Source organism: Talpa europaea (genome assembly GCF_964194135.1).
Source record: "Talpa europaea genome assembly, chromosome: 3".
Classification (NCBI taxonomy): Eukaryota; Metazoa; Chordata; class Mammalia; order Eulipotyphla; family Talpidae; genus Talpa; species Talpa europaea.
The window spans coordinates 38,739,321-38,764,927 of NC_140069.1; the positions used below are offsets into that span (position 1 = coordinate 38,739,321).

Below are 25,607 nucleotides of genomic sequence, written 5' to 3' on the forward strand. Positions count from 1 at the left end.
TACCTAGTTCTGGGATATCTTCCAAATTGAATACTATGGTTTTATTATAATCAAATTACATGGTTAAAATGTAACATCTAGCTATTCACATATGGGCTTTGGGAAGGAGAAGACCTGGTTCTGCCCCTTTCTCTTTAGCATCAGTTCCAGCCTCTTTACCTCTCTTCAATCAAATTGAATAGGATAAAAGAGGAAGTCAAAACTGAATTTTCATATTATCTAGAAGGAAATAAAAAGAATTTTAAAAAGCTATAGGACAAAGTGACTACTTGACTCAGAAACTTTTATAATTTAGATGTGTATATTATTAAAGACAAAAGATGAGAAAAGAAAGGGACTCAGTCTCATTAGAAAAATAGCAACACAATAAGCCAATGTAAACAGAGGGAGGAAATTAATGTCAGGTTCAAGCCTGGAAATCTATCAACATAATCTGGCACAAAAACAAATGAAAGGAGAAAAATATGATTTTCATCAGCACATGCTAAAGAGGCATTTGATAAAATGTAAGAGCATTCTTTATAATAGAAAGTAAAAGAAACTATTTAGACACAACTCTGTGATGAAAATAAGTGGGAATTATCTTCACATAAAACAGTAAAGCCATTAAATTAAAATTGTAAGGATAGCTTTTATCACCATCATTATTACGATATATATTGCAGGTTTTAGCAAATCATTATATGCTAAACTTTGTCTTCCATTATGCACATGAACTTGGTTTTTTTAAATTGCCCATTTCCCCAAAATGCCTAACTACTTATAGCTGTCCTTTATATGCTTTTTATTATAAGCTCATTTTGTACTGAACATATATTACCTAAGATGAGTGTTTCCTGCAAATGTTATTGAAGCAGAAGTGGCATATTGAATAATTCTTCTAATCCTCATTGATTTGCTTTGCACTTCGTCAATTATTATTATCTGTATGAACAAGGCTTATTGTTGTGTTTCTATTGTATCTTCACGGACTAATGTGCCATTTCTTACCATAAATGATACATTTGTAGAAGAGACAGTCTTCCTCCTAATTACTATTCTTCAGAATTTTCTTTCATAGTCTCACTAGATGAGAAATATCGACATTTTCCAACACTGTAATTCCTCACTTCCCAAAGTCAACTTGTCGTTCTGCCCCCTTCATGAAGTCTGTGGCTAAAGTACATGACTAAATAATTGTTAAATATATTTTTACAAATTACGTTGGTCCTTAGATGCTGGTGTCCAGGTTGGACAAAACTAGGTTAGTAGGGCCTCCCCGGTGGCGCAGCGGTTGAGCGCTGGGCTGCGAAGCTGCCCGTGGCCTCTGCGGCGCCGGTTAGATCCCCGGCTGCTCCCCGGCCACCGGAGGAGGGTCCCACATGGCGCGCAGACCTCTCCTGCCGCCCGCTGCTCCCCTCAGCAGTGTACTTCAGTCCTTCTGCCTGCTCTGCTCTCGGCTCTGGTGAATTCTCTCACCCTCCCGCGCTTCTGACTGTACCCAGTGCATGTATAAACAAAAACAAATAAAGAAAGAAAGAAAGAAAGAAAACATGCCTCTATAAAAAACAAAAACAAAAACAAAAAACTAGGTTAGTAACTACATTTATAGAATTCTGTCTGTGTGACTTTTGTAAACATATTTTCTGTTACCATCATGAATGAGAAACTTCATGGCTAAACAAAGAAGTCTGTGGTATAGCTATTTCCCTCACAATACCTCCATTGCTGTCTTTTTGGGAATTTCATATCACAGATATCACAGAGAAAACTAGCTAACTATTTCCTCTCTTAAAGTTAGCTTTTTTTTTTTAATTTAAAGAAGGAACTATTGATACCTATAATTCTACCTGTTGGTATTTTTCCAAAAAAAGGCAAAACTCTAGTTTTCAGGGCTATATGCACTCCTATATTCATTGCAGCACTATTTCCAATAGCCAAGTTATGGAACCAAACCTATGTGCACAATGATTTTATGGAGCTGAGTGGACTAAGAATATGTATATACACACGATAGAATACCATTCAGCTATAAAAAATTGAAATATTGCCATTTTTGTCATTCAGATTTTTAAAACCTTATTAAATATCAATGTATTATATTGTGTCTATCATTGCTTCATGTTCTGTAAGATTGTTTGGTGGGACTACCTATTATACACAGATAAAACTCAAAGGACTATTCTCCATATTTTGCTACTTTACTTTCCTCTATTTTACTCAAGGAATGTTTATCAACTTTTCCCCCTAATATCACTTTTTTTTCACCTGTAGTATTAAATCCATCAGTTACTCTTTCCAATGTGACACTGTGTTGAATCTGGAGTTTTGCTAAAGAGTTAGTGGATACTTTCTAGGCTAACCTCTTCTTATTTTAACTTACTAATGTAGAGGTACTGTACTGAGGACTAGTGAGCTAAGTTAATATATATTTTCTGTATTATTCTTCAGTATCTAGAATTAAGTCTTTGGCTTTTAAAAAAGAAACTGATGATGATCTAAGTAACAAAATATTTTTCTTTATTTTTTAGTATAACTTCTTAGAAGTGAAATCTATGGGTGGGAGACTATGAAATTTAAATATTTAACTGTTTTTTCATGCACTGCCTAGTTGTCTTTTGAAAGAATTGTTTACTTTTTAATAAATGTATTTTTTACTTTTAAAATTGAGAAAAATTAGCATGTCACATAGTCATTTTATGTAACCAACATAATATTTGATATATTTATGTATTATAAAATAATTATCAGAATAGATTGAGTTACTATCTTTCACAACACAGTCACAAAATTTTTTTCTTGTGATTAAAACTTTTAAGATCTACTCTTGGTAACTTTCAAACATACAACATTGTATTATCAATTGTAATCACTATGCTGTACATTATATCCCCAGGATTTATTTATCTTATAACTGGAAGTTTGTAACTGTTGATTATCTATTCATTCTGGGTAGAATTAAATCTTATTCTGAGGAATGAGTCCCTTAGAACTCTTAGAATATTGTGCTGCTTACTTGTACTGAAGAATTTTTTCTTAAGCTTCCATGTTTTCCTCCCTCATTAATTCTTTTCTGTTTTGAATAAGTCAATATCCAGTATTTGCATTGTTATAACTACATAAATATTATTTACAGTTAAGCAATATACTGAGCAATGATTACATTTCCCTTTTGTACACATTGTCCTTTTCTTGGTATTTATAATGGCCTCATTTTTCCATTCTTCCTGGAGTTCTCCATTGTACTGCTGCGACCCAATCTGCCTGTCTCTAGGTCTGCTACAAAGCTACCTAGAGTGACTTGGGGCCTTGCTACTCTTTTGGATCTCCCCCTTTTATTTTGGGTTATTCAATGATTTAGTGAAACAAGTTTCAGAAGATTTCTTAAAGCGAGTTTGCTAATCCTGAGATTTCTGAAAATACAGCCTATTCATATCATTAATGGGTTCTATTATTTGTAAAGCTTATTTGTACCTCCAAACCAATCAATACTCACAGAGTTTCCAAGTCATTAACGGGCATGCAAGGGTGGTAAAAATGTTGAGTCTCTGAAGCAGCACATTCCCATTTGAGATGGAAATAAGTGATGCTGTGCCTTTCGGTTTCAGCTCTTATATTATTAACAAGCTTTTTTTCATGGTCTATTTAGTGCCATGGTTTTTGTACTTTTGTGGGTTTTGTTGGTGATTTTGCTATTTTGAATGGCCTCTAATCATAGCGCTGATATGCTGTCCACCATTACTAAACACTAGAAGGCTGCGATGTGCCTTAAGAATAAAATACGTGTGTTAGATGATCTTCCTGCAGGCAATAACAGTGTTGTTGGCTGTGAGTTCAACAGCATAAATAAATCAACCATCTATATAAAATAAACTGTCTTTTAACAAACACATACATTAACAAAGGCTGTGGGTTGCGTAGTTAAAAATGCAGTGACCAGAAGCAGACAGGAACCTAACTCTGTATTTCCCTTAGGAGTAATGGTTCAGAATTTGCTAATGCAGTGGGTGCTGTGACTTTACAGAACATAAGTACTGCCAATAGCAAGAGTCAACTGTATCTTTGCCTATTTTCATCCTCGATGGATAGCTTATTTGGTGTTATTAACAATCTGAATTTTCGGATTGGACGTCATTTTCTCTTGGAATTTTGAAGGCATATTCTATTGTAAACAAGTTTTTAATGTGACAAATTTGTTGTCATTCTGTGTCTGAGTCTATGTAACTTTTATTCCTTTATTTGTAGGTTTATGTACAAATCTTTGTATCTATAGTAATTAATCTCTCTTAGTTTTGTTCGTCTTTCACTTATTGTGTTAAGCATCTTTCTATTTGGAAACTTTTATCTTTCAGTTAAGGACACTTTCTTGTATTACTTATTTGATAACGTCCTCTATTTTCTCCTTGTGAAACAACTATTGCTATATATCAAACTCCCAGAGTAAGTTTGTAATGATTTTTAAATTTCCCTTTACTACTTTATATCTTTTTGATCTTTTAAGTTCATATTGCCAACTTTTATTAAATTTCTCATTTCTGCTTTAATGTTTTCAATTTTATTATTGAAAGTATTTTTTATTATTGATATTTTTCTGTTATCTATTGGTTTTAATAATATATTTTTTCACATAGATACAATAGAGATATTAACTACTGGATTTTAGGGTTTTTGTTTAGTTTAGTTTCTCCATTTCCTTTCTTTCTGTGCAATTCTGAATTTCTTTGGGGTTTTATTTCTTACATGCTTGAATATTTTCTGAAATATCTAGTAATCTTTTGCTGCTTGTTCATAATTCAGAGCAAGGCACTAAAAACCTGGCTGGAAGTGGTGTGTGGATGTGTGCACACATGCATGTACACAGGCTTGAGTTCAACTGCATGCATGCACATGTCCAGGCCTGGTTGACTGATGGCTTTCATTGGAGTGTGATAGGGTGAGTTGTAGGGGTTTATTGAAATGATAAATGTCAATATGTATAGGTCTTCTGGTATTGTTAATTTCCCCAGAGAGGATAAACTTCCAACTCTTAAATAAGGAGAAGTTTCATCCTGGTTTAATATTAAAAATAATGGCATTTTGGGTTAGTCTAATTTCTCCATAGACCATTAAGACATGGTGCATAGCAAAGGGGGTAGTTGAGACCTAGATCAGAGGACATGAATTTCTTTTAGAAGGAATACATAGTTTTTATTGTGCTAACATTGGCTTACAACACTGCATATAATTTAGAGGTGTAGGATCACACCCTCAGGCGTCTGTTACTACACCACACCCATCTCCAAGGCACCATAATCCTCCACCATTATCCACAGAGGGAAACATCAAATGAAGAAAAAAGAGGTTGAAGAAAGTAGGAGAGGAGAGAGAAATGGGGGAGAAAGTCAAAGTATGGAGAGAGAAAGGCAGAGGAGACTGAGGAGTGTAGAATAAGAGTAAGAGGGAGAATAAGAGGGAAGGAGAGGGGGAGAGAGAGAAAAACAAAGAAAGAGAGAGAGAGACATAAGAAGAGGGGGAAATGGGAAAGTGGAGTTAAGGAAAGGTTGAGACATTGTCAGAGCTTTCCAGTCTTCCTTCATGGGGCCACTATATCATTTTTTGTTATGTCACTCACTCTTCTGAGACACCCCTTGGTGCAGCAAAATGTTACTACTAGCAATTTCCAGAATGGGAAATAGACTGCCTCACTGTGTCCCATCATGTAGCAACATCATGCACTTTTATTTGTAACTTACCTTTCAAAAGTTATCATGTAATACATTACGGATTTTTTGGTTTATTTTTATTTTAATTTCTTTAGCAGAAGCAAGCAATGCTTTGTTTTAAAGATACCAGCTTAATTGTGTTCTCTTCCTCAATATACAATAATACATGTGAAGGCAGAGACAGTCTTTTTCATTGCCTAACTTATTGTGGTGAAGGTGCAGGTTTTAATTTGACAATTTTCAATCCATTGCAGGTCATTAGTTTTGAAAATATGAAACCATACACTTAGATATCACAGTAGTATCAAATGCGATGTAAGTTTCTAAATATTTATTCTTTCTATACTTTACCAGTCACAGACTGGCCAAAAGTTTGGATTTGTACTGTTTTACTGAATCCACTAAGTAACTATCTTTATATCTTGTTTTCCACCTAGAAATATGAAAGGAATTTTGCACTGTATAGTATGGAATTGATGTTTCAGAAATATAAAGATCTAGGAAATGAAGTCTGGATTAGAGTGAAATGGCATCATGACATTCATTTTTGTTTTTCAGCCCTTTGAAGGTTTAAATGTTAAGCAATTAACAATGCTTTCATTGAATAATGTGAATTGCAGGGCTTTTCAACATATTGGATAAATAACTCTAACTCTGCACTACCCTTCATTTGTCATTGTCAAAAATAAATGTCTATATACTTTTTAAAATTCTCCAGCAATAATGATTTGCTGCTGTGATCTTTGTAATATAGAAGGGAAGCTCAATATTCAATCACAGTAATAGAAAATCATTCTTGTCTAGTAGGCTGATTTAGAATATCAGTTGACATTATTATCACTACATAATATTTTGCTCACACACAGTATCCTTCAAATTATGAATTGATAAACTTAATGAAATTGGACAGCTGTTCATTGCACAAAGGGCAGCAATGTTATCAAAATCTTTCTCCAAAGCTTCAAATCAGAATATAGTGACTGAAGAAAATTAAGAATGAATGCTTGAATTTATTGGGTAGCCCTGTAATCTGTGACTGGGTATTTTACATGGATATTTGGAATTGTTAGTCTGCCATATGCCTAGTGAGATTAAAGTTGACAACTAAAGACCCATGATTTAGGAACATATTTTAAGATGACTTCTCTAGAGAACTTTACTTTTTGAAAGGCTTTCAAGATTGTTAGTATCTAATCAGACTATAACATACACTTCATTGAAGTAACTCCTGGTTGATATGAAAATTCAGCCAATGTCTGGGAGCAATGTTTCATCAAGTATTTCATTTTTTTATATGCTTTTCAATAAAGCCACATGGAAGCTATGTCCAGGACTGCCTACCTAGTGTTGAGCCAAACCACGGGCACTACTATGTCATTTTGAAGTTGAACATGGTTTGCAGGTTATAATGGCAAGTTCTAAATGTGATCTAGTAAAAATTTCACCAAAGAAATAATAAGGTTTCCAAATAACACAAAATCTTTGGTGGTTGATTTTTCATTTTAATATAAATCTTAGTTGGCTCTCCATATATAGCTACTGAATCCATTTTGTTTTCCTGATAAGCTCTTAAATTGTAAATGATACTGGCTTTTGTTATTATTTGGCTGATATTGATTGTACTGTGATAACTGATTTGTTTTACAAAGTAGAAATCTTCTGAATCAAAAAGTGTTCTGTAATTAGAATATGTCATTAAAAGTGCTGAACAGGTCACATTTTGTGATTGATGAGATAAAGATCAGTCATTTTTGGTTGTATCAACAGAACTTAATTGAGAAGGCAGGCTTTAAGACTTTTGCCAGCACTTTTATAATGCAAATATGAGATTCACAATACCTCTAAAAGCAATAAATAACTTTTTAGTACACAATTGTTTTCTTGAACAATTAAGGGTATTGTTTTTATGTTCATGATGATTTAAATGAACATGAAACTCAGAAAACAGGATGAAGTGTTAATATGCATGAAATAGGCAGGTCTTTATTCAAAGGCCCCAGGCATTGGCTTCCATTCCAAAATGTTACCATCTCCTGTGTGTCTTCATGGAAATCAAATCATATTTCTGCATCTCACTTTTCCAGTATTAACAGTTATCTATTTTCTCCATATGTTAGTCAGAAGAGATTCATTGAACAGCAGAAAATAAAGGCTAGTGAATACTTTGAACCCTCTAAGAAGAGTGTTGTTTTTACTGTCAGGAAATTATTCAGATAATCCAGTAGGATTCAATGGGAAAATCAGTTTTAGGTGTATTTTATGGAGTTAAAAAAGGAGAAAGGATTCATTCTTTTCAAGTTGGCTTAATTACTTTCCTTTCAGGTGGATTGATTTCAAATGAATGAAATCAAAGTACTTATTCTGTTTACTTACTTCCAGTAAGTAACTATTTACAGGACATATTTTTAAAGTATATGAGAGTGAGACCTGAGCCACGAGGTCTACTGTAATTTAAAATATATTCAATAAATATATCTTTTATCAGTAAAACTACATGCTTACCCTTTCCAGTATTGCTTTTTATTTTTAAAAAACACATGTGCTTTGAAAACATTGCTGGTGTCAACAAGGAAATAGTGGCTGTTATGTGAGTTAATATACCTATCAAAGCTTTGATTATTCTAAATTTGATTCCATGACATGATTCAAAACGAGCTTCTCATGACTAAGACTTTATATGTATCAAGTTTAGTTATTTATTTTCTTATGAAAGGTTATTTGATGTCTATAAATTAGTTTGGTTAATTTAGAACTGTGTAAAATGAAGTGATCACAAGTCCTTTGAAAGTTTTAAAAGGACTTCTCATTAGACTTGCCTTTTAAAATAATTGAGTGGTGAGGATTACTATGGCCAAGAGTTTTGAGGGTACTATTAGATTATTTGGCCAATATTATTTAAGTAACAATTTCATCAACATTTATCTTAAATAGGCATATAGCCTGTATATCAGGTTTATCAGGTTGAATGGATTTAGTGATTGAATTGGTGCTTCCTCTCTTTTGTGTGTGTGTGTGTGTGTGTATGTGGGTACAATCTGTTCAAGTGATAGATTGATTTTTAAATGTCTTAATTTAATATGATCAAAGATCTCATCCAAATTGTGAGGGGGAGGTTGTCTATGATATATAATGATACCAATTCTCAAAGTAAACGTGATATGATCGAACTGTGACATTAGGCTTAATAAGACATTTTATTATATGAATGAAGTAGATAGCAGTGGAAGTGCTGATAACACTCTTTTGAAATATCATCAGCTATAAAATCCTGCATCACTGCTTTCTTTATAAGCAGAACTTAAATAAATCTACTTAATGATCCTATGTATTTTCTTCCCTCCAAGTAATACTATATTTCTGCCTGCTATAATGTGCAATTACTTCCTTTTCCCTGAGGAGAACATTTCACTGAAGAAATAAACGCGGTTTTCAGTCACAATCAGCTACTCTGTTGCCCAAGACAATTTTTAATTTTGAGGACTGGGGAAGACTGTTTATGATGACTCCACTGTATTTTATTATTGAAGAGTAATGTATCCTTGCTTCTTAAAAATGCATCCTGGAACCCACGTGTTGATGGCATCACTATCAAAATAGATACATACATGATTGATTACCCAATTTATTGGTGATATTGTGTATGCCATCATAGTGCAGTTTAAATGATTTTGACAAGCACAGAAGAGTGTCATTGACAGGTGCAGAAATAAATGGTGGGTTTAAGCTTTCAAATGTTTTTACAGCATTTCACTGAGTGGCAGGTTGATAAATTAAAATTACAGTTGTAGCATCAGGTCTGAAAGCACAACTGCTTTAGATGACAAAAATAACGCTGAGAAAACTTTGTGTACTCTCCAGAGAAGTAGCCTGGAGGGCCATGGAAAAAAATGGAACAAGTACAGTTGCTAAAGGAATCATTCATTTTGTGGTAGCATTGTCTGAGTCTAATAAAATAAAAAAATAGATTTTTAGCAGAGGAAAATTGGCTTTATCCCCTTAGCCTCTTTTCCCTGCAGACACAGAGAAAATTGAAACCAGACCATCAAAAGATAGGAATTGAATTGGCCACTGGTGATTCCATGAAGTCAGAGGGGCATATTTAAAGCTTAGGGATAATTTCTTGTTAACCTTCCCTTAGTATTGACACTGTACTGAGCTTTAGTTTATCATACTGTTTGTCACCAACTGAGAAACCTCTAAGACATAACCCCAATTACTCACTTTCTAATATTCCTAAAGAAAATATTTTCATGGGGTGTTTCTATTCTTTTATTTCTTTCAGAGATATTATTTTTTGACAAATGAAACTTGTATATATTTAAGGTACACAACGTCCAGTTTGGATATACATTCATATTCTAAAATGATATTCACAGTCAAGCTAATGAAAATATCCACCACCTCACAGTTACCTTTTCTTGTGGTGACGAAATTTAAGAGAGCTATTTTTAAAGAAAATTTAAAAAACACAAGGGTATTATTAACTATTGTTGTATTACTGTATGTTAGTTTCCCAGAAATTATTCATCTTGCATAACTGAAACTGCCTTCTCAACTCCTCCACCTTTCTGCAACTAATCTCTGTTTATGAGTTCAGCTACTTTAGCTTTAACATACAAATGAGATCAGGCAGTATTTGTCTTGCCTTTCTGTGTTTGGCCTATTTTATTAAACACAATGTCCTTCAGGTTCTCCCATGTTGTCATAATTGGCAAGTTTGCATCCGTTTTCTTATTTATTTTTGATTATTGAAGAAGTTTTAACAGTAAAATATTGGACTAATCATCCTGTGACAGTGAGATATTTAAATAAATAGCAGTACAATGCAAACAGGGGATACATGGCAATATATCATTTGTAGGAGTTAGGTTTGACTTAACAAAAACTATATTTGATGACTAATTCCTCAAGTGAATATCAAATGGAGTTGGCATATGCTTAGGAATCCACCTTTGAATATAGGGAATCACACTACAAGTAAGATTGATATCTTTTTAAAGGCTGTATAATATTCCATTGTGTATGCATAGTCATATTTTGCTTAATGGTGTTTTGATCAACGATAGATCACATATATCATGGTGGTTCTGACAGGTGACAGAATAGACAATATAGGTGTATAGTAAGCTAAACCATCTAGTCTTGTGTAATTACTCTCAATGACATATACAATGTCATAACCTAACTGTGCATTTCTTAGAATACATCCCTATTATTAACTAATGCATTACTGTACATTGGACATATATATGTAGTGTGTGTACAATATATTACATTTTCTCTATCCATTCATCTCTCAGTGAATAATTAGGTAGTTTTCATATCTTGGCTATTGTGAATAATCTGCAATGAACATGAAGCTGCAGATATCTCTCTGAGATACTTATTTCATTTCCTATGTGTGTGTGTGTATACACATGAATATATATAAATATATCTATAACTATATCTATATCTCTAGAAGTATGATTTCAGGATTACATGGTAATTCTATTTTTAATGTTTTGAGGAATCTACTTAGTATTTTCTATAGTAGCTACACTGATTTGCATCCTTACCAACAGTGTAGAAGAGTTTCCTTTTTTCCAACATCAGTGTCAGCATATGTAGATATGTTACCTTTTGTCTTTTTGCTAATAGCCATCCTAATGGATGTGAGGTGATTTTATTCTACTCATGTCCACGTGTCTTTCTAAATTATGCCTGAACTATTGCAATGGCTTTAGAAGTGACTCTACTATGTCCTCACTTAGGTATTCATTATTCTTCAGTTACAACAGAATAGGACAAGCAATAATCATGTTTTATCCAACAACACTGCTGAATCCATAGAAGAAAAAGGAATTGTGCATTAGGATAATTTTTTACTTTCACTTGCCAATCTCTTCATTTTTCTGTCTTTTCATGGACTTTCAAGCTCGTTACTGGGATGTCTGATATGCTTTGTTTCGTCTCCTCTCTGCTGGCACTCTTCTAATTAATATTCCCAGGAATCCTATTAATATCTTTCTATTGAATTCTCACCTCACCTTGAGGATAAACTCAGGCCTTACTTTTGTCTTGAAATTTTCCCAGCAATCTGTCAATTAACTTCTTAATTTCTAAGTTAAGACACTTAATTCCCACATGATTGGTAAACACCAATCATATTTCAGGAGTCATAATTCTGGTTTTGATTCTACTAACCCTCCCTAAATTGGTATTGTTTTCCATTTATTATGATCCCATAATTAAAGTTTTTAATATTGTACTTTATATTTTATACAAATCTAAGTACATTCCAGAACTGTCATCATGCTACTATTTTACAATTTTCATGTCTATCTTCCTCAAAGATCTCCCAAGTTGGGCAGCCCAATACTGTGTTGAGTTCACCTTCTTTTGAACCTTTGTTCCCAGATTCAATCCATTATGACCCTTCTAAAATATTCAGACCTGTAATCAATTAGTTGGAATTTCTGTAATTTAGTAGGACTTAAACACATTTGTACAGGTGAGAACATATACACCCAAAACACAGTGTTGTAAAACGATGTTACTTCAATAAAAATAATTTTAAAAATATATTACAACAAGAAAGCCACCCTCAGGAACATCAACCTTATATATGTGAATCCTCAGAAACCTAGGTCATGACCTCCTTGCCTCCAAATTATAGTGCTAGCTTGTGCAAAGTCTAATTTAATATGTTGGCTTGTGTTTAAAAAGAAAGAAGACATAAAAAAAACTACAATGTAATTTAACTGCTGCATGGAATATTGATAATAATTCATATTTATTTTCTATTTACTATGTGCCAGACACCATTCTAAGCACTTCTCAAGATTATCTCATTCACGACAGCCCTAAGAGATCGTTATTAACTCAGGTGATAAATGGAGGCTCAGAGAAGCTAAACAAATTTCCCCAGACACTTAGCTAAAGTGAAAGAATGGATTTCAAATGAAGGAAATAAAATTACAGAACTTAGGCTATTAAAATGGATAGCTAATAGTACAATAGTGTATAACATCTATTAGTAATTATAAATTTTCATAAACCTGGATGAAAGTGAAATAGTGTGAGCCTTTGACCTAAAAAGAGTAGCAATGTTTAATAACATCTTTACAGCAACAGCAGAAGTATAATGAAGAGTCAAATTCAGTTCCAGAACTGAAAAAAAAGGGTTGAGGTGTTCCACAAGGAAAGGTATTAAACAAAGTGCAGCTGTGAGCAGGTAGGTGCTGCATCAGTGTATGATACAGGGTGAGCTTTACTGCTCCTTCAGTGTTCTTTCCTCATTTGACCTTAGAATAGATCCAGTACATCTTCGGGAGTGCAAGAGATTCTGCTGGGCCATGATCTGCTTACTCACAGAATCAGTGCCTCAATAATGATAAATAAAATAAATGATACTTTTTGTATTTTCATTCTTGATGTGATTTTTTTTAATATCTTCTGATCAAATTTGGGAAGTAATACAGTCTAAATTATATCACTGTAATTTTTAACTTATTTTGAGTTATTCAAATTATTTTGCTACAGTGAAAATCCTGAAAACAATTTTTGCCCCTACAATAAATAAAACTACTTATGCAAAAATTCATTAACTGAAAACTGAAATGAATTAAAGCTTCAATTCCAAAATACAACAGATTCACATTAAAGGTTTTCTTAAAAAGTCTAACTTCATGCTGGAGAGGTAAAAGAAATAATTCACATAGAAAATTTCATTCAGTGCCTTGAGTATATTTTTGAAGTGGCTGAGTGTCGGCAATGTGTCAACATCATATGTACTTGAGAAGGACTCATGCATTCTCTTGATATGTCTTTACATTGTGAATCTCAAACATCAAATGAATGTTTGTTTCTCCTCATTTTTTTTCATTAAAAAGTTGTAAAAATCTTTTCAAGGGAAAACTGATTTTAAATTCAGATTTATATCTTAGAACCTTAATTGAGAGGATCACTTATTGTTGTTCAATATTCTAAAAGCAAACTAGACGCCTGCTTTTTTCCCAGCTTATTTCCAATATCAGAATCGATCTGATGGCACACAAAAGAATGCGTTTTCAGGAGTTTTCTTAATTGCTCTAAAATGTAATGTGTCAGGATGAGTACCCTATTAGCCTTTCCTTCTTCTTTAGCTACCAAGTTTAAGCTTCCTGCTAAAAAACAAGGTGCTTAACTATTTCTTACTCTTAGGTAAAATGGGAAGGAATTTTAATTTTTAAATCTGGTCCTTTTCAATTTTTAATCTATAATAAACATTTTATATCATATAGATATTAAATTTATATATAACTATGAATTTATATGTAACACGTCTATAATAATTTATATTAAATATACTTTAAAATATTTAATAAATATTAGATATTAAATTATATTGTTTAATACTTTAAATTTTAAAATATAATTTCAGTTTTAGGTCTAAGACAATATCAGAATGAGATTTTCTCTATCTTAGCGCAGGCAGAGTGACCATGAAGATTTCTGTGGCACATTTTTTGGTCTCTTTCCACCTATTCTGGCCCCTGATGGGTGAATTACAAGACAGTTCTATATCAATGACCACCTCTCTCTTATGCATCGGATAATGAAGAGAGACTATGAAAAGTTACATTTCAAAGATTTTCTAAAGAGCCTCCAGAGTCCACACATAATTATAAGGAAAACCTGGGTAGGACAGGGGAGGATGCAAGCCAAAACACAGACAGTGGTTTCCAGGCCTGGCTGCTATCTGAATGGCAGAGATAGCCTTGGCAAGTGTTACATCTACAGACCAGTCCTGAATGAATGGAATCAGTTGCTGGTAAGCCTTCATACATCATCCCAGGCTAAACTTTATTTTTTTAATAAAATAAAATTTATTTCATTTTTCCTAATGACATTACTTTATAAATTACTTAGTGATGCATATGAAAGAACATTCCTCTTATATAAGCATATAGTTGAGGAGCTGAGATCTGAGATTTTATCTAACTTGCTTTTATAATTCCCTTCTCTATCTCCATAAGTAAATCTTTCCTTGTATTATAACTTTCTTTTACAATTTTTTTCCATTAGTATAATCAGACTGAGTTTATGTTGCAATATTCAGAAAATTTAATTTCATATTTAGTGTAGCACATTTATCAAAGAGAAAGGTGAATATTAAACATTTGTTAATTCTTCTTTCCATTAAGAAAATCTAATAATTACTGGTGTTCATCATTAAAATATAAAACAAGATCTATACTCGCTTGATAGCTCATTCTAGTCACAATTTTTATTTTTTTTCCTCTATTATAAAACATGTGACTCAAAACACAGACTGTGAAAGTGGTACTTTATTTTCTAAACTATTTCAGAATGTCCTGATTAATGGTTTAGAGCAATATACAAGCATATACCTTCTAGAACTGCAATAATAGCTAAGATTTATGAGCAATTCCTATGTGCCAAGAACAGAACTAAATGCTTGTTCTAAATTATCTTATTTAATCTGCATTGCACATTTAAGGCTATGAAACTTGGGAGTTTAAGTAACTGCCTAGACTAATAGAGCTAGCTTGTAAATATAAGAGGCTGAGAGGGTAAAGGCAACTTATAGAATTACATATGCACAAGTACCTTAAGATCTTGGCAGGCAGTATTTAGCACTGAGCTATTCATTAATATGATTCATACTTTTTTTTATTAAACATAGAGTTAACATTTATGTAGATAAGATATGTAGGTTCTTAGAACCTTAATGTCACATATTCATATGTGAACTGGTACTATAGACCACACACCATCCATTCATTCTCTTCAGCAAGTGACTATGAATTAAAAGTGGCAAATTGTTCTCATGGTAGAACTCCCTATTGCCCGGTTGGCTTGTACCAGTCCATTGGGTTCACTATCACTCTACCCTCTTATTGAACTGGATCAGGAGAGAGGTGTACATACTTTGGACAACGGAGAATGGAGACATTTAGCTATCAGAACCATTTGTGTTGCATATTTCACCCCATTTTACTTATGACATTCCTAAGGAAGAGAAAAATTTTCTTAGCACTATGCCAATTTTCCTATTTTGAGCATTTACTGAATGTTATATCATTCAGTAATGATATGACAGTAATTCATTTATAGGAAATTTTCCTTGGGACTCTAATAATGAATGCTAAACTCCTGATAAATTAAAAACAAAGATGACTTAGGGCCTGCTTTTGTAAGACAGAGGTAAACAATAAAAAGAGGATTACATCTCAAAGTATAGGAAATGCTGCAGAGAAACTGCATTAAGTGAGGCATGAAGAGAAGCTATTTCAGCCCTCTTGACTGGAGGGCAGGACACATATGCATTCAAGATAAAAGATTTCTTCAGGCTTAAAGATTTTTAACAATAGGAGTTGATGATCAATGACAGAAAGAAGCATGTTCTAATGATTTTTTGGGACCAGATCAACTTGACTTTTCATTTTTCATGAAGTCCTCCAATAAATGCATCTACTCCGTTTTTCTCTCCCAGCATCCTAAACAATTATTTTGATTCCAGTGTTCAATGGCTTTATGAAATACTTTTCTGAATAGTAAAAGGGGAAAGTGAATCACGCTGCTCGATGAGTGACAGCAATATTCAAGGGTTACAAATAAAGTAATGAAAGAAAATTTACATGATCATTTAAAAATCTAACCCAAGCCTATGTCTCTGGCTACTAGGCATGAATATAGTGGTATTTCTTGTAAGCTTGACCTCTCATCTTCCAACATATTTTGATATTTGATATCAACCATAATGCTGAACATGCAAAATTCCTTAAGATATCTTAATATATCAGTCAAAGAATAATTTAATAGATGAATTAAAAACAAATTTGCCGATTCTTAGTTTACTCTAAATGTCTAGAAATAGCATATTAGTATTCTTATGACCAACATATTATTATTAGAACACGTGTGGTGAGTCAGAATGATACCGTCAGAGGAAGAAAGTTGGGCCCACTTAATCTGCTTCAGGATTTCTCAATTTTGTGTTCAGAGAGGCAGCCCTAGTAAATGGAGTGGAAAAGTAAAAGTGAAATGATAGAAAAGGAAAAAAAATAGCTATAGATTGTGAAGACAGATTCAGAGAAAAAGGCAGAAGAAATACTGGAGTAGATTGAAAGGAAAGAATACAAAATGAAAAGACAGACTAGGAATAGTGACACTGGTTCAGAGGAATTTAACAAAGCAAGCTGAGCATATCTTTGCACTATGACAATGATTACTGCGCATCATTTTTGGCTTTATAAAGAATAAGGAATTTCATATATACCATTAGCTTAATTTCTGAAGTCACAGAACAGTGGAGGGAACATTTTAGCTAAGTTTCTATAAAATGTAGATAGCAATGTTGCTAAGAAATGAGGCGTTCAGTGATATGTTATGACTTTTACTATGGGGTTACATGATTTGAAAATATGAACTTGGAAGGTCTTGTTAATTTGAATTAGAAACCAATTAAAAAATTCAGATTTAAAATATTTAGACATAGACTTACCCAACTGACAGGAAAGGCTCCTTTGATTCAAGTCTATGAAAAAAAGGTAAATATTAATTTTAATGTAATAATTTGCTGTACATTTAAAATTGCTTTTATATGAGTATGACAGCATTATTAAACTTATTTGGATAAAAATGCATGATGTAGAATCTACGAGGAGCTATAAATAAAATATTAAGATCTAATCTAGACAAATTCAAATTTTGGCTGGATTAATGCAGAGGCTAAATAAAATGAGAGACTAGGAATGGGAATGTAGCAGTTAAATGATACATTAAATAATATTTTTAGTTTAACTCTGATTTACACACTACTCTTCTTTTTTTACAGTAATTTGTTTGTAGATGTTTTAGTATATCCAGTAGTGAAGAAATTTATCATGCATTTGGTTATTTACTGGTTGAAAATTTATTTCCAGTAAATTTCTGTAATGAAGTGAGAAGCAGCAAGACCACTTGGGTCAGGATGGAGTCAAAACAGAGGTTCCTCCTGAACCTCTGTGATGCTTCTAACCAGGTCTTTTTTCTAACTCTTAACATATATATATATATTTTAAAGATTTATTTATTTATGCACACAAGAGCTGGGGTATAGGCCAGAGGTGTGGGGGGGGTGAGAGGAGTCACCAGAGACAGAGTGGGGAACAGATTGACCAAAGTACACTGCTAAGTGGAGCAGTGGATGAGTCAGGAGAGGTCTGCTGTGTCTTGTGGGTTGCTCCTGGCTGACCAGAGATCGAATTTGTGCTGCAGAGGCTGCAGACAGCCTCACAGGTTGCATCCCAACCCCTTGGGCAACCAGGGAGGCCCTAACTCTTAACATAGTAAAGGAGAATTCTAATCCCGAAACCTCTGGCTAGTTGTGATATCTTGGAGCTAGAAGGAATTATGCTCAGTGAAATTAGCCAGAAGGAAAAAGAAAAATATCAGATGGTTTCACTTATAGCAGGAATACAGGAGAACCAAATAAGACATCAGTGTAAAAAAAAATAATAACAGTACAAAACACAACAAAGCAAAAACAGACAATTATAAATCAGAGACATACTGCAGGGGAGGAGGCGGGAGAGGGATCAGAGGGAGGGAGGGAGGAGCACAGGGGACTGAGGTGATGGTGCACGGGTGCATTGGTGAAGGAAACTCTATGGGGACTACACCTGGAGGGGGTTGGGGGGAAGCAAATATTGTTTAAAAATGAACAGTGATTAAAAAAAAGAAAAAAATCAATTAATAAAAAAATAATTAAAAAAATACCTTCTGAAAAGTACTAGATAGTTTGTCTCCATCTTTACCACATTGCTCATCACTTTAACTATCTCCTTGAGATAATGGTTTACAATGGTGTTTGCACTTTGAAAGTACTGGATTCCCCACTCCGCTTTGATGCTGTTACCATGGCTCCCACCACCAAAGCACTCATAGTCCACCACCTTAGTCCACTCTGCTCCTTCCTCAGTTTGTGACCTCTCTTCCTCTTTCCCTTCTCTTCCCCCTAATTCAGTTTTATAGTTTGCTTTCAAATACTAGTTTTGGGGGTTGGTTTTATCTGACTCTTTGTCTATATTCCACATATAAATAACAACATCCCAGTATTTTTTTCTCCTTCAGACTTATTTCACTTAGCATCATCCCTTCCAGATCCTTTTTACACTGCTGGTGGGAACATAAACTGGTTTAGGCCCTGTGGAGCAGTATGGATTTTTCTCAAAAGGTTGAAAATACATCTCCCGTATGACCCAACAATTCCTTCCTAGGTATCTATCTGAAGAACACAAATACACTAATTCAAAGGGATACTTGCACTTCCATGTTCATTGCAGCACTATTTATAACAACCTAAGTGCCCCCAAACAGACTAGTGGATTGCAAAGATGTGCTCTCTATACACAATGCAATGCCACTTGGTGGTCAAAAAAGATGAACTCATGCCATTTGCAGCAACATTTCAAAGTTTTTAAGATGAGATCAGATGGAGAGTTCTGACTGCTCTAATACAAACAGGAGTTTTTTAACTCTGGCCGACAGAACAAATCCTGTCCACCATCTGATTTTGTACAACTCACAAGCTAAGAGTGGTTTTTCATTCTTGAAATGGTTGGAAAATATCAAAATAAGAATATTTTGTGACATGTATAATTACATGAAATTCAAATTTCAGCTTCCGTAAATAAAATTTATTAGAACACAGACATCCTTATTCATTTGTGTATTGGTTAAGGTTGCTTTTTGCTGTGCTGCAAGGTGAGTAGTTGCAACTATAAGGGCACAATCTGAAAATATTTACTATCAGGCTGTAAAGAACAAGTGTGTCAACACATGAAATACATTATTGGAAAGAACTGAAAACAAACTGGAAGTAGGAACTCTATTTTAAAATATATCAAGATAGTCTCCCAAACCTAGAAGTACAGAATAATTTAAATGCCTTTCTACATCACCAATTCAGTATCTGACTCTACTGACAGATTGGTTTCCATAAATGCTGTTTTCATGTCACACCCGTCTCAACAATTTCAGTAACAATAGGATGATCAAACTTTTGAGCTTCTCATTGAAACATGCCTCACACTAGCTTTCTATGTTGTTCTTTATCACTTCTCTTATAACCATATTATTACAGGAAACTTATCTACGTAAAGCCCAACAAATCTGGTTGTTAAGCTTTGCTTGGTGTCTTTAAGCATTCTAGTTCTATGCCAGTATACTGTTTTTCCTCCTTACCCTATGCATGATCTATTGATCTTTTAAGTTTATCTCAAGTGCATGTCTTCATGAAGCCAATATTGACACCTTCATCTACAGGGACAGTCATGTCTTCCAATATCTATTGTCTCCAACACTATGAAAATAGTCTGAAGGCAAAAATCCTAGCTTAAAAGACTTAGCGTTTTTTTTTTTTTATGACTGATAAGAATATAAAACTTGAGTCTCTACTTAGACAAAAAGTATCTGACAGTTCCATGTTCAGCCTTCTAATGGACCCAATTGGGAGGTACCTGCTGATGTTTTTTGAGTTCAAGGTAAAAGATGATCAATGCCCACTAGTCATTTTCAGACATTGAAGAAAAGCCCTAGGTACCAGGATTTCCAAGCATTTTTAGTGGTAAAGTAGAGCAGAAATCTTGTTGGAGAGCCACCCTCAGATTATCCAAACTCATGTGTTATCCTCAAAATGTTGAGAAACTGCAGAGGAAACATGACAACCAGCACAAATTGAATGATGCTTTGCTTTGTAACCAGCAGCTCCAATATGGAGTCAACTTCCCCAGCCTTGAGACCATCCAGTGATTCTTACATTTTTCTCATTAATTACATAGCAAACCTTATAGCTAACTCAAGGGACTGTTGTGAAGAAGACAAGATTTTGCATTTAGAGTAACTAGCACAGTTCACCCTCACAGTCATGACTGTGCCAAAGATAATCCATTACCCCTAAGGGCTGAACCTCCTTGAATATATGAAAACCTCACTTTTTCAATTTTAGTCCTGAAAGTAAAAAAAAAATGTAAAAGAAGAAAACTTCTAGGAGAAAATCCCTTTGGAGAAAAATGTTTATCAATTGAATCCTTAGAAACAGATGATTACATTGTGATATGCGCAGAGAGAACTTTTCTAAGTTGTTTTTTAAAATTTTTTGTAAGATAATTGTTTTGTGAAGAAAAGGATTGATTTTATCTTCCCTAAGATTTACTTTTAACATGAAATAGGCAGTGAATTTTATAATTCTTCATTCGGGACTCACTGGAATTAGAAGATAAACAAACCATAGCCTTCAGAAAAATTATAAATAGAAGAACTATAAAATAGAGGATGAAATAAAGATGATTATTTAGAGCTAAAGGATTTATATTTGTAGTTAACAAAACACTAAGTTGTATTTACTAAGGGCCAAGGTATTAAAAATGCTATAGGCTTTGACTGATTTAAATATCATGATACCTTCTAAGATAGATCTCACTTTACAAAATGAAGAATCTGATGTCCAAAGATGCTAAGTATCTTGCCCAGGGTCACACAGCTAAAAAGTGATTGAGCTAGGATTTGAATTCAGGTATTCTAGCTTCAAAGTTCATGTCTCATGCCTCCCATGGTACCCTGCTCTCGTCAATTTGTTTGTTTTGTTCATATGTATGTATGTATGTGCCTTATGGTGTACATATGTTCATATGTATGTATGTGCCTTATGGTGTTGTCACATTTCCTTTCTTTATATTTTCTGTGTTCTACCAAGAAAACTGATGTATGTTTTCAAAACGTTAGTCAAATGCTCAGTATTTCCAAATACATATCTCTAATATCATTCTATTTATGGCGGGTGACTAAATTGACCACCATACATCTCAAATGGTACGTAGGTGCCTATAAATGAACATGTCCCAAACTAAATTCATTGTCTTCTTCCCTCATTCTGTTCTTTCCTCTTTATCCCTAATTCAGTGGCACAGTTACTCATATGATCAAATTAGAAAGATTAGAATCTTTCAGTAGACTCTCTTAGTTCTGTCATTTCTATTGTCATGTTCCTCTTCTTTCTGTTCTGACCTCTCAGTTTTTGTTATCACAGTTCAAATGATCATTACATGGGCTATCAGCATAATTTCCTCAATGATCTTCCTTCTTCTGTTTTTTTTTTTTGTTTGTTTTTGGTATAGTCATCTCTGAGAGCAGAGTTGTATCATCTTTCTGACATAAATTTTACAAATTTCTGAGTGCTTATAGGAAGTATTTTCCTATAAGGCATAAGGGGCTGGTTAGGAGTGCAGCTAGGAGTGCATTCCTAACCAGTCCCTGTTCTCACATGACTATTTTCACAGCACATCTTCTGAAACTTAATCATGGTATATTAAAATCACTAGTATATTTTTCAAGCTTCCCATTAAGATTGCTTACTTTTTGAAAGTAGGAACTCACTAAATTTTCACTGTATTTCAAGTGCCTAGAATCACACCCTTTTCATAAGAGGCTGTCATTAATTTTGTCAGATGAACTTTGTCTCACCACCCCCCTTTACGTCCATTATTTGCCCACAGAATAAAGTCCAAATTTTTCAATATAACTAAAAATTCATTCCCAGCCTTTTTCTTCTACTACTTCACCTTGCAAATTTTATGCTCCAGTCAGGCTGAACAAACTGCTCGGTGCCTGGGTGACATCTTGCTGGCTCATGTCCCTGTGCTTGGGCATATGCGGTGTTTTTGCAGAAGTGATTTCAAGTATCAGGACTTTGTAAGACTAGTAGTTTTTATGAAGCTAAAGTACCTTTAAGTATGATCACCTATTAGATTTATAGGATTCTGTAGTTAAAATTACCAAGCAGTAACACTTTTCATTACCATCTCATCTATTCTCTTTAGACACCCCAAGCCCTGACTTGCATTTAAGATGAAGCTGCCAAAGGACTTATGGATACAGGTTCTACAACTAGAATGTCTGATTCTAATCCTGACTCTACTACCTTCTGGTCGTGTGGCCTGGAAAAAGTTAGGCACTCTTCTTTGTGGCTCAACGATCTCATCTACAGAATGAAGGTCATAACAGACCTAACTTGGGCTGCTCTGAGAATTAAATACATAAGTAAATTAGATAAATTAATTAATAGACAGCTCAATGTTAGCCATCCTTGTTATTGTTTTGTACTGGTGAGTACTTTGATTCTTATTTCTGGATTCATGGATGGCCAGTTGGCAGATATAAGGAATCCAGATTGGTGAATGGGTTGATGAAGTAGTTATATTCTAATGCATCATCATCCTGGGATATGTTGATGAAGATATGCAGTAGGAAACAGATGAAATGTTTACATGGAATGCAGGTGAGACTATAAACCTGCATTGGCTATAAACACAGGTTTAGGAGTCATGTCATTAATGCAGAGCTAGTATATATCAGATACTAGCACTGCATTAAAGAATAAGGGTGGTCAGAGAGTGTGTGTAGAATGGGAAGGACAGGGAAGAGGAAAGAAGCATTATCTGGGAGCATTAATAGGACTCTAGGTATGTAGATGCAATGCAAAGGGAGGGTCTGGAGAACTGCTTAGCCATTTGTACTAGCCTGTAACTGGCACAGCACTCAGCATATAGCAGGTGCCCCCAAATATTAACTGATGAGAAAATCTGCACATGGGTGGATCTATTAGTCAGCAGACTAATCAGTTCTACAGAATAAAAGAAGATACAGAAGAGAAAATTTCTCTTTGGAAGTAGCTCGTGTATGGTTAACTGAAGCCAGGAAGTAAGAAAATTGGAGGATTACATTCCAGATATAGATCAGTGCTGATTTTCATTCCAAAGATGATTTTGAAATCTAGAGATGTTTTAAATCTCGTTTGTCAATCCATGAATGAATGAAATAATCCATTAAAGGGATAGAGGAAATTTTTCACCACCTATTTTTTCTTGTTGGAAAGGGTTGCTTTTCAACTGCATTTCAAACTGTGTTTTTTGTTTTTTTTTGTTTTTTTTATAATAAATTTTATTTTTATATTCCCCATACAATTGCAACCCCCCATTCTGACCCCAATCCCTCCCCTCCCGGCCCCCACCCCCCAAAAAGTGTCTCTGGTTCATAGTTTTTTGTTGATTTTGATTTTCACTTTCTTATAGTTATTCATTTTCCTGGTCCCTTATTTAAGTTTTCTAGATTCCTGCTATGAGTGAGACCATCCGGTATTTTTCTTTTTCTTTTTGGCTTATTTCACTGAGCATGATCCCTTCCAGTGCCATCCATGTTGCTGCAAATTGCATGTGTTTATCTTTTTTTGAATGCTGAGTAATATTCCATGGTATATATGTACCACATCTTCTTGATCCAGTCATCTATTTTTGGGCATTTGGGCTGTTTCCAAAGCTTAGCTATTGTAAACAGTGCTGCTATAAACATAGGGGTGCAGGTGCTCTTTGGAATGGATGTTTCTGTGTCCTTTGGGTAAATACCTAGGAGTGGAATTGCTGGATCATATGGAAGCTCTATGTTTAGTAGGTCCAGAAATCTCCACACAGCTCTCCATAGTGGTTGGACCAGTTTGCACTCCCACCAACAGTGCAGAAGAGTTCCTTTTTCTCCACAACCTCGCCAACATTTGTTGTTGCTAGTTTTTTTAATATGTGCCATTCTCACTGGTGTAAGATGGTATCTCATGGTAGTTTTGATTTGCATTTCCCTGATTACAAGTGATGTTGAACATTTTTTCATATGCCTGTTGGCCATTTGCATTTCCTCTTCAGAGAAGTTTCTTTTTAGCTCTTCTGCCCATTTTTTGACTGGGTTATTTTCTTTGTTGTTGTTGAGTCTCATCAGCTCTTTGCAGATTTTTGTGATCAGTCCTTTATCATTAGTGTTGGGTGCAAAAATGTTCTCCCAGTCAGTGGGGTTTCTCTTTGTTTTTGTTATTGTCTCTTTTGCTGTGCAGAAGCTCTTTAATTTGATGTAGTCCCAGCTGTTTATCTTTGCCTTCACTATCACTGCTTTGGGTGATGTATCTGTAAAGATGTCTTTGATGTGCAAATCACGTAGTGTTTCGCCTATATTTCCTTCTATAAATATCAAACTGTGTTTTAAAGACATATGTGGGTGAATTTGTTGTAGAGACAGCATGGTTGACTAGTATTTGCCCCAACACTTTTTCCACAAACCCTGAGTCTACTGTGATCATTATAACCAGAGCTTACTACATGTTAAGGACTGTGCCAAGCCCTAAATACATGTAATTTTGACAAGAACAGTTGAAAAAGCTAAAGTTGAGAAAGACCAATTAATTTACTTAAGTCACACAGCAAAGTGATGGAGTCTGAATTCAATCACAGGTCTGACTTCAAAGTCTGTATTTGTAGCTTCTGCTTTATAGTTTTACAGGGAAAGAATACAAGAAGTTATACACTGGCTGGCTGACCCTGTCTCTCTAAATCCACATGGAGCATGATGATGATGTAGGTTATTGTGAGTTAACAGTCAGCTAGCCACTTTCTCCTTATTTATGGAATAATTTGACGGACTGTTTTAAAAAACCTTAAAGATTACAGGATTCTTATTTTGATATTCAAAATTTAGTCTACATTCCATCAGTAGCCATTTGTAATCTAAACACATCTAGATGACATATCGTGATTCCAAGGCCTTCTGACTTAAACAGGCTTTTTTTTTTCAAGGTAAATGATTAAATGTGAGCAAAAGATGATGGCTTTGATCAGAGATAAGTACTTGTAAAATGATTCTTAGATGTCTTCCTTTTCTGAACATTTGCATATTAAAGTATAACACAGTCTATTAGAATTCTCAAAAATTCATTTATTGCCAGAAGTTTGAAAAAACACAACTCTAGGTGAATTCTTTAACATCAAGTGAAAAATCAGAACTTGCTTGTGGTTCTTAGCCACTTGCCTATGTCTCTTTCCTCACCAGAAGAGAAAGCAGCCCAGACTTCTGTGCTGTCCA

The 25,607-nt window shown here is 34.2% G+C and overlaps 1 protein-coding gene across 1 annotated transcript in view; it reads right to left on the bottom strand.

Moving 5' to 3' along the window:
• The window catches only part of RALYL (RALY RNA binding protein like), a gene marked incomplete at its 3' end in the record, with an annotated part of 289,268 nt that overhangs the window by 45,505 nt on the left and 218,156 nt on the right, over nucleotides 1-25,607 (bottom strand). Inside the window, exon 3 of the mRNA XM_084230548.1 lies at nucleotides 17,173-17,205. Coding sequence (XP_084086674.1) covers nucleotides 17,173-17,205 — 33 coding nt within the window. The remainder of the gene's footprint in view (nucleotides 1-17,172; nucleotides 17,206-25,607) is intronic.